The sequence below is a fragment of the Squalius cephalus genome (genome assembly GCF_949319135.1).
Source record: "Squalius cephalus genome assembly, chromosome: 20".
Classification (NCBI taxonomy): Eukaryota; Metazoa; Chordata; class Actinopteri; order Cypriniformes; family Leuciscidae; genus Squalius; species Squalius cephalus.
This window is the reverse complement of record NC_137141.1, coordinates 27,480,102-27,490,552: the sequence shown is the minus strand read 5'-3', so window position 1 is coordinate 27,490,552 and position 10,451 is coordinate 27,480,102. Positions and strand designations below refer to the sequence as shown.

Genomic DNA, 10,451 nt, shown 5'->3' with positions numbered 1-10,451 from the left:
TATCGATACTAAAATCTAAGAAACTAACTCATTTTATGCAGAATAGACACGATACCATCTGCGCTTTATCGCGCTCTCACCTCTCCGACAGCGAGTTGACACACAAACCCGCCTCCCCTCACTCACTCGTTACATTTGCTCCGCATGAATATTGTTGGTGTTGCAGGGCTTGAATTTGGTCGTAGGATTGTGCCTATTGCGCATAATTTTAGTAATTCCTGCAGATTTTGTGCTCACACCCAAAGAGTTCTTTTTCGCTGCTTATTGCACTTAAACAGTCAAATACACACACAAAATAATGTCAAAATGCCGGTCTTGGCAAGTATTCATGTAAACACGGTCAGTTATGTTTTACGTGAGCATAAATAGTTGAAAAAGAAAACGCATGTGTAATGGATCTATACCTAAAATGGCAGTTTTTCCCCATGGTATCGATGTGAAAATGCTGAGTGGCTAATTACTTTGAAAAAGCTCTGTATATAAATATATGGTAGATAAAGATTTGGCAGAAATAGTAGACCTAAAATAAAAAATAGAAATATGCTATTCTTAATCCAGTCGCTGTTTTGAAGACTCACAGCTGAACAGGACAACAAATTTTGTTATGAATCAACTTGATCGTGGATGAACTGAATGTTTCGCATGATTTAAGTTTTGCTCTGCAGTTTTGGGAAAATAAATCTGCATTTTTGTAACTTTTAGAAACGCTTATATTTAAACACTCTCTTTGTAGATTCTACACATTTTTTAATTATAAAAAGTCTTGTTTAAAAAGGTTGTGAATGGGTGAGTGAATGGTTAATGTATCACTCACACAACTTGTAACCTGCAGAAATGGTCACTGAATTAGTAAATGAATGTTTTTGTTGAAACGATTCACAAGTTGAGTCAGTTGAATTTTTTTTAAAAATCCCTTCCACTTATGGAAAAAGTAAGTAAATGTGACTTTACAGCTGATGTAATGCTTTGTTGATGATGTAAGTACTAGTTACTTGAGAGCAATAATAACTGCATATTACTTAAATATTATATCCATTATATACTGTATACACACACACTGTCATTAAGTTGTTCTTGTCTCTGCACATTACTTTTATTCACCGCAAATGCTAATCTATTATATATTATAGTAATCCTTTTCACAGTCATTATAGTACGAATTCTTCCTTCATTGCTGATGTGTTCTCTGCCTGTCTCTAAAGTGGCTCTTTTGCAGCTCTTGTTTCATTAGCTCTCAGGATGCAGCCTGTACAGACACTATTGTCATACATAATCAGCACTTGCATAGAGCAAGAGAACTCAAATGCCCTTTTGTGAACTGGGGATTTATTCCAGGGTTTATTTTTGTATCTGTGTGTGGGTTGGATTGAGGGGAGGGGTATTTCCCCAGATGTCAACATCAAAATGTTTTTCCTTATGTAGGAGCTTCCTGGTTCCTTTGCATCACCTTCTCTGAGTCCCAGCCAACCTGACAGGTGAGTAATAGAGTGTTCAGGGGTTTCCATGTACTGAAGAAATGCATGAGTTTGCTAAAGCCAGTCAGTCACCGTGATTTTGCCAAGTTAAAACATGTTCCTGTCCGAACAACATTCCTATCAGAAAATTTAGTGCTAACCTGTATATTCTTACAACGCAAACGTCCTAAACATTTAAATGGTTATTTGTTTAAAGCTGGGACTTTCCCCTGCTTATTAAAAGTTACGTTCATCTTCATTACAGTAGCGAATATCAGCTGACAGACGAGACACCTCAACATTTTGTATTACAAATGTCAAAATAATTCTTCTGAAATCTGGATACAGATTTATGCTTTGTAAGGCATGTGCACACAACTTAATTTGTCATTTAGGCTTCACTGCGGTTATGAAATTATTTTCTGTTATAGCTATAATATTGTTTTTATTCTTACAGTAACTTAATGATTCTACAGTGTTTTAATTAACAGCATGTATTTCGAAGCAGTAAAGTTAACAACTTAAACGTTGGTTAAATTAATAATTAGCTCAACAACACTTAATTCATATGCAAACTTCCATGCTAGTAAAAAGCCATAGAATTTGAGCTGATTGGTTGATTGGAATGTTGATCCAGGAATATGAATATGGAATATAGATTGAGTCTTGCTTAAAGCCTTGATTAAAACTATTAATTTAATAGGTGTATTGCTGTTGTTTCTTTTTAGCTGTACATTGCTAATTGCTACATTTACATTTCTCTGTAAATTATTTATGAAATACAGTTAAAATATTTGCAGGCACATATTCAAATGCTATCTTGTGATTTTTGTTGTTAGTGTGAGTTGCGTGTTCGTAATGAGGCCGTGGTTAAGCTGTGGTATTAAATGGACTGTTTGTGTTGTGTAGAATGATTGAAGAGGGAAGTAAAAGCAGCAAGTCCATGGTGGAGAAGAGACAGCTCTTCATGGAGATGAGTGAGTTGCTTTCAGAGTTAACAACATTTCCTGCACAATTCACCACACACGCATACACAGAGGCCTTGTCGAATCCTATTAACCCTTCACTGCCACAGGGCAATTGACTGGCACAATCTTCGTCTCTGGTTGGAAGGCAAAACTGATTTTGAGAAAACACCAGAACCAGGTTGATGGGCAAATTAAAACTATGCAGTACAAATATTACATAGCTGCTTTACTGTATATATTCACAAAGTATGAGAGCATTTTTGTGCATATCATAGAATACACATTTCTGAAAAGATAGATCTCCCAAAAATAAAATTTTATCATTTAGTCGAACAGCACCAGAGTTCGTTTGCAAGGTGACTGAGACCCATGTTTTCAGGGGTCTGGGTCCGCTTGTTTGGTGCTCACCAGGGTTTGGATGGCAGTGTTCACGCTTATTCAAATGAACCGCACTAACAGAGCAATCGCACCAGTAACATCTTCGAAACACAAATTAAGATATTTTTGATGAAATCTGAGAGCTTTCTGTCCCTCCATTGAACTCTCCAGACAGTCTCTAGGCAACTAAGACTTTGACACTTTAAAAAGGGGCTTAGCCCATATTTTCTGAAGAGACTCGATCACTTTATATTATGAACAGATTTTATTAAGGCTTTTATTCACATTTAAACATTGATCGGTGAACATAAACAGAAGCTCAGCTGAACCTGCTTGACGTGTGAGAACAAACCTCTTGCTGAAGCTCAAATGTGCTGCGTTACACGAGAAATAACCTCATTGGTTCTTGCAGAAGCTCAAACACGCTGCGTTACACGAGAAATAACCTCATTGGTTCTTGCTGAAGCTCAAACGTGCTGCGTAACAGGAGAATGAACATCATTGGTTCTTGCGGAAGCTCAAACGTGCTGCGTTACACGAGAAATAACCTCATTGGTTCTTGCGGAAGCTCAAACGTGCTGCGTAACAGGAGAAATAACCTCATTGGTTCTTGCTGAAGCTCAAACGTGCTGCGTAACACGAGGATTATCCTCATTGGTTCTTGCTGAAGCTCAAACGTGCTGCGTAACAGGAGAAATAACCTCATTGGTTCTTGCTGAAGCTCAAACGCGCTGCGTAACACGAGAATGAACCTCATTGGTTCTTGCGGAAGCTCAAACGCGCTGCGTAACACGAGAATGAACCTCATTGGTTCTTGCTGAAGCTCAAACGCGCTGCGTAACACGAGAATGAACCTCATTGGTTCTTGCGGAAGCTCAAATGTGTTGCGTAACACGAGAATGAACCTCATTGGTTCTTGCTGAAGCTCAAACGTGCTGCGTAACACGAGGATTATCCTCATTGGTTCTTGCTGAAGCTCAAACGTGCTGCGTAACACGATAATTATCCTCATTGGTTCTTGCTGAAGCTCAAATGCGCTGCGTAACACGAGGATTATCCTCATTGGTTCTTGCTGAAGCTCAAATGCGCTGCGTAACACGAGGATTATCCTCATTGGTTCTTGCTGAAGCTCAAACGTGCTGCGTAACACGAGAATTATCCTCATTGGTTCTTGCTGAAGCTCAAACGTGCTGCGTAACACGAGAATTATCCTCATTGGTTCTTGCTGAAGCTCAAACGTGCTGCGTAACACGAGGATTATCCTCATTGGTTCTTGCTGAAGCTCAAACGTGCTGCGTAACATGAGAATGAACCTCATTGGTTCTTGCGGAAGCTCAAACGTGCTGCGTAACACGAGAATGAACCTCATTGGTTCTTGCGGAAGCTCAAATGCGCTGCGTAACACGAGAATGAACCTCATTGGTTCTTGCGGAAGCTCAAACGTGCTGCGTAACACGATAATGAACCTCATTGGTTCTTGCTGAAGCTCAAATGCGCTGCGTAACACGAGAATGAACCTCATTGGTTCTTGCGGAATCTCAAACGCGCTGCGTAACACGAGAATGAACCTCATTGGTTCTTGCTGAAGCTCAAATGCGCTGTGTAACACGAGAATGAACCTCATTGGTTCTTGCTGAAGCTCAAACGCGCTGCGTAACACGAGAATGAACCTCATTGGTTCTTGCGGAAGCTCAAACGCGCTGCGTAACACGAGAATGAACCTCATTGGTTCTTGCTGAAGCTCAAACGCGCTGCGTAACACGAGAATGAACCTCATTGGTTCTTGCTGAAACTCAAACGCGCTGCGTAACACGAGAATGAACCTCATTGGTTCTTGCTGAAGCTCAAACGCGCTGCGTAACACGAGAATGAACCTCATTGGTTCTTGCTGAAACTCAAACGCGCTGCGTAACACGAGAATGAACCTCATTGGTTCTTGTGGAAGCTCAAACGCGCTGCGTAACACGAGAATGAACCTCATTGGTTCTTGCGGAAGCTCAAACGCGCTGCGTAACACGAGAATGAACCTCATTGGTTCTTGCGGAAGCTCAAACGCGCTGCGTAACACGACAATGAACCTCATTGGTTCTTGTGGAAGCTCAAACGCGCTGCGTAACACGAGAATGAACCTCATTGGTTCTTGCTGAAGCTCAAACGCGCTGCGTAACACGAGAATGAACCTCATTGGTTCTTGCGGAAGCTCAAACGCGCTGCGTAACACGAGAATGAACCTCATTGGTTCTTGCGGAAGCTCAAACGCGCTGCGTAACACGAGAATGAACCTCATTGGTTCTTGCGGAAGCTCAAACGCGCTGCGTAACACGAGAATGAACCTCATTGGTTCTTGCTGAAGCTCAAACGCGCTGCGTAACACGAGAATGAACCTCATTGGTTCTTGCTGAAGCTCAAACGCGCTGCGTAACACGAGAATGAACCTCATTGGTTCTTGCGGAAGCTCAAACGCGCTGCGTAACACGAGAATGAACCTCATTGGTTCTTGCGGAAGCTCAAACGCGCTGCGTAACACGAGAATGAACCTCATTGGTTCTTGCTGAAGCTCAAACACGCTGCGTAACACGAGAATGAACCTCATTGGTTCTTGCGGAAGCTCAAACGTGCTGCGTAACACGAGAATGAACCTCATTGGTTCTTGCGGAAGCTCAAACGTGCTGCGTAACATGAGAATGAACCTCATTGGTTCTTGCTGAAGCTCAAACTCGCTGTGTAACACGAGAATGAACCTCATTGGTTCTTGCGGAAGCTCAAATGTGCTGCGTAACACGAGAATGAACCTCATTGGTTCTTGCGGAAGCTCAAACGTGCTGCGTAACACGAGAATGAACCTCATTGGTTCTTGCGGAAGCTCAAACGCGCTGCGTAACACGAGAATGAACCTCATTGGTTCTTGCGGAAGCTCAAACGTGCTGCGTAATACGAGAATGAACCTCATTGGTTCTTGCGGAAGCTCAAATGTGTTGCGTAACACAAGAATGAACCTCATTGGTTCTTGCTGAAGCTCAAACGCGCTGCGTAACACGAGAATGAACCTCATTGGTTCTTGCGGAAGCTCAAATGTGTTGCGTAATACGAGAATGAACCTCATTGGTTCTTGCGGAAGCTCAAACGTGCTGTGTAACACAAGAATGAACCTCATTGGTTCTTGCGGAAGCTCAAACGCGCTGCGTAACACGAGAATGAACCTCATTGGTTCTTGCTGAAGCTCAAACGCGCTGCGTAACACGAGAATGAACCTCATTGGTTCTTGCTGAAGCTCAAACGCGCTGCGTAACACGAGAATGAACCTCATTGGTTCTTGCGGAAGCTCAAACGTGCTGCGTAACATGAGAATGAACCTCATTGGTTCTTGCTGAAGCTCAAATGCGCTGCGTAACACGAGAATGAACCTCATTGGTTCTTGCTGAAGCTCAAACTCGCTGTGTAACACGAGAATGAACCTCATTGGTTCTTGCGGAAGCTCAAATGTGCTGCGTAACACGAGAATGAACCTCATTGGTTCTTGCGGAAGCTCAAACGTGCTGCGTAACACGAGAATGAACCTCATTGGTTCTTGCGGAAGCTCAAACGCGCTGCGTAACACGAGAATGAACCTCATTGGTTCTTGCGGAAGCTCAAACGTGCTGCGTAACACAAGAATGAACCTCATTGGTTCTTGCTGAAGCTCAAACGCGCTGCGTAACACGAGAATGAACCTCATTGGTTCTTGCGGAAGCTCAAATGTGTTGCGTAACACAAGAATGAACCTCATTGGTTCTTGCTGAAGCTCAAACGCGCTGCGTAACACGAGAATGAACCTCATTGGTTCTTGCGGAAGCTCAAATGTGTTGCGTAATACGAGAATGAACCTCATTGGTTCTTGCGGAAGCTCAAACGTGCTGCGTAACACGAGAATTAACCTCATTGGTTCTTGCGGAAGCTCAAATGTGTTGCGTAACACAAGAATGAACCTCATTGGTTCTTGCGGAAGCTCAAACGCGCTGCGTAACACGAGAATGAACCTCATTGGTTCTCGCACGTCAAGCAAACATGCTTAAGCTTCCGTTTACCATAACTGATGTGTGAGTTGATGAATGTTTATATGTGAATAGAAGCCTATATTCAATCTGTTCATCATATAAAGCGATATCCCTTTGGCCTTTTTTATGCCTTTATTGAACAGGACAGTGTAGAGATCAGACAGGAAAGTATGGGGTAGAGAAAAGGGTACGGGATCGGCAAAGGACCTCGAGCCGGGAATTGAATGTGGGTCGCCAGAGTCACTGTGCTATATATGTCAGAGCACTGCCCATGAAGCTATTGGCTCTTTGTTTGCCCACAAAATTTTGCCAAGAATTGGCTAATGTGACAGGTGGTGGATTTTTGTCATTTTGGAGCTTGACAGCCTGGATCCTTGTTTACTTTATTGTTATGTTCCATGGAAGAAAGAAAGTCATACAGTTTGGAACAACAAGAGGATGAGTAAATAATGTCAGATTTGTGAAAGTGACAGTACTGATGCATGGAATTTTCCCCAGGGGCACAAAACTTTGATGTAATTCGTCTCTCAACATATAGGACGGCATGTAAGCTACGATTTGTTCAGAAACGATGCAACCGTAAGTCCCTTTTACAAGTTCTCTTTACTTTAAAATGCCATATTTATGTATTTTGTGATGTATGAAGTCACTTTGGTTGTATATCAAGTACATTTGTTCTACTATGGAAATTTTTTTTAAAAAATCTTGTTTTTCATCATCTCATTTGTATACTTTTCCTGTCGTAGTTCACTTGGTGGACGTGTGGAACATGATCGAAGCTTTCCGTGACAATGGGTTGAGCACATTAGACCACAACGCAGAGATTAATGTGTCACGCCTGGAGACCATTTTGTCCTCCATCTTCTACCAGCTCAACAAGCGGCTGCCCACCACCCACCAGATAAATGTGGAGCAGTCCATCGGCCTGCTGCTAAACTTCATCGTGGCCACTTATGACAGGTGTGTTGTCAGTGAGGGAGATTTGTTTTTCTCTCAGGGGGTCCCTTGTGGCAGTATGTCCCTCCAAACCTGATGGACTGTGAGTCATATGCATCGTGACAAGAGTGAATGTTTGGAAGGCATATGCTCTTTTCCAAAACATAGTGAGCCGCCTACGGAGGCAGCATTTTAAGACACCGTTAACACGCTTCCGACGTGATGGCTGTTCCAAAAGGTAGATAGCTTAATTATGTTACTTACTAAGATATTGCACCTCATTATGGTCAAATTTAAAAGATCTGGTCACATTTACTTTTGTTCAGCACAATATCTTGTTTTTCTTGTTTGAGGGGCTTTCTACTATAAATAAAAATAAAACACTAAAATCAAAAATCAATCATTGTTAATGGTGCAACATTGTAATGTACAGTATGAAAAGTGGATATTTGGATAATCATTTTCACATTTGCAAGATTACATTTAACAGTGTTATTAAATTATCTCAATCAGGGTTGACAGTATTACATTTTAAATAAATTTTTAAATTTACACTAAGCACAACTAAAGTTAAAAACTGACAAACAGTAATGTTTTTGCTGCTGCATGGACTCAAATGAATTAGTGAGTCGTTTTTGAACCGGTTCATTTACATGAATCATTCAAACGAACCAATTCACTGAATCAGACTTTTCAACACTACAAATCAGCTAGAGGACATTTTAGCTTGCTTGGTTATAAAGCTGTGTGTGCGTGATGTGACAAAAAGGGCGATGAGCTTTGTCATGCTGTTGAAAAAAGTAGCTAGCAACTGAAAAAGCTACACAATAAACAAAAAGAGCTGCTGTTAAGCTACAGAAAAATGTAGTTTAGTTTGTAGCATTGCTGCTTTCAGTTAGGCTACTTACGTCCCAACACTGGACTGAAAAGTACCAATAAGGTGTTTGGCCGTGGGGCTGTGGGCCTGTTCTAACACTATTAACATGTAGTCAAACATGATCTGTTTGCACACATTTTTCCAAAAGATTGTATATAAAGAGTATGAAGATTGGTGTAGTCCAAACATTGACTGGAATTTAAAGAACCCCATGGCTTTGAATTGTTATATAACAGAATGTCTTATGATAATGTGTTGTTTGTGTTTCAGTGAAGGCCATGGGAAACTCACAGTGTTTGCTATGAAGGCAATGCTAGCTACAATGTGTGGCGGTAAAATACTGGACAAATTACGTTGTGAGTATCATGCCTTTTATACAGCTATTCAACAGTAATCATTTTACAAAGACTCTATGGATATTTTCTGGAGTTCATATGCTGTACATAATGTTATTGATTAGCATTGAATGTATTCAGGTAGTTAAATTGCTAAATTTTTACATTTCTTTCTACTAAACTGTCAGTATTACTCCATTTTATAGACTAAGCTCATGAAATGTGATTTGACATAAAATAAGTCTATTTTGGGGACATGTACACAAACTTTTAATTTAAAATTATACACAAGGGCTTTTATGCAAGACGTTTCACTGAGAGTTTGGCTCCCTCTTTTGTACATGATGTGTATTGAACCTAAAATTAAATTCCCAAAATAATCTAGGGATAGTTCACCCTAAAATGAAAATTCTGTCATCATTTACTCACCCTCAAGTTGTTCCAAAACATGTATGAATTTCTTTCTTCTGCTGAACACAAAAGAAGATATTTTGAAGAATACGGTTAACCAAATAGTTGATTGGCCCCATTGACTTTCACAGTATGGGAAAAAATAATACTATGGAAGTCGTATGGGCCCATCAACTGTTTGATTACTGACATTCTCCAAAATATTTTATTTTGTTTTAAGCAGAAGAAAGAAACTCATACAGGTTTGGAACAACTTAAATGATGATTTTTGGGTGAACTATCCCCTTAAATGTTTGCTGAATACTCATTAAAGGTATTAAAAGGCATCTTATCACTAATCTAAAATAAAAAATATTTATTTTCATCCCAACAGGTTATTTTAACTGTATATGCAGTTCTTTTCAAAATGGTGTGCATTGTTTGATGAAATCACACCAGTACAAAAGTGCGGTTTCATCATGTTATATTATCTTGGAAATTTTTAATAATGCATAATATTAATGCACAATAATGCATTTTTCCCCAAATAAGTTTTCACTTTTATGGACTTTTTTGATTTTTTTTTAATGAATGGTTATAAATATTGATCCACAACATAGCATAACTTAAAATCACTTCTTTCTCTTTCAGATATATTTTCCCAAATATCAGACTCTAATGGGGTGATGGTCTATGCCAAATTTGACCAGTTCCTGAGGGAAGTGCTGAAGCTCCCCACGGCAGTGTTCGAGGGGCCTTCGTTTGGCTACACCGAGCACTCTGTGAGAACATGCTTCCCTCAGCAGGTGAGTACACTAATCTGCTTCAAATAACAGCTAGAGTCCCTTTAAAACGATCGGGATCTCATTCAACCAGTCTGGAAGACTTAGAGGCTTTCGCTGAGAGTGTCTTATCTGTGCTTTGCCAGAAGAAGATCTTGCTGAATACGTTTTTGGATGTGTTGATGGCAGATCCACCCCCGCAGTACCTTGTATGGCTACCTCTCATGCACCGACTCGCTAATGTAGAGAATGGTACGTGCTGCGATTGAAGGGTTGTGAGATTGTATGTGGGTTTTT

General features: G+C 40.6%; 1 protein-coding gene across 7 annotated transcripts in view; it reads left to right on the top strand.

Annotated features, from left to right (window-relative positions):
* The window catches only part of dtnbb (dystrobrevin, beta b), a 47,808-nt gene that overhangs the window by 5,745 nt on the left and 31,612 nt on the right, over positions 1–10,451 (top strand). For 6 of the 7 annotated variants that reach the window (XM_079852880.1, XM_079852879.1, XM_079852876.1 and 3 more), the window contains exons 2-8: positions 1,423–1,475; positions 2,364–2,431; positions 7,333–7,413; positions 7,581–7,794; positions 8,918–9,003; positions 10,024–10,178; positions 10,301–10,406. In XM_079852880.1, the coding sequence (XP_079709006.1) occupies positions 2,365–2,431; positions 7,333–7,413; positions 7,581–7,794; positions 8,918–9,003; positions 10,024–10,178; positions 10,301–10,406 (709 nt within the window). In that variant the 5' untranslated portion in view covers positions 1,423–1,475; position 2,364. The remainder of the gene's footprint in view (positions 1–1,422; positions 1,476–2,363; positions 2,432–7,332; positions 7,414–7,580; positions 7,795–8,917; positions 9,004–10,023; positions 10,179–10,300; positions 10,407–10,451) is intronic. The other variant, XM_079852878.1, reaches the window with a different exon arrangement.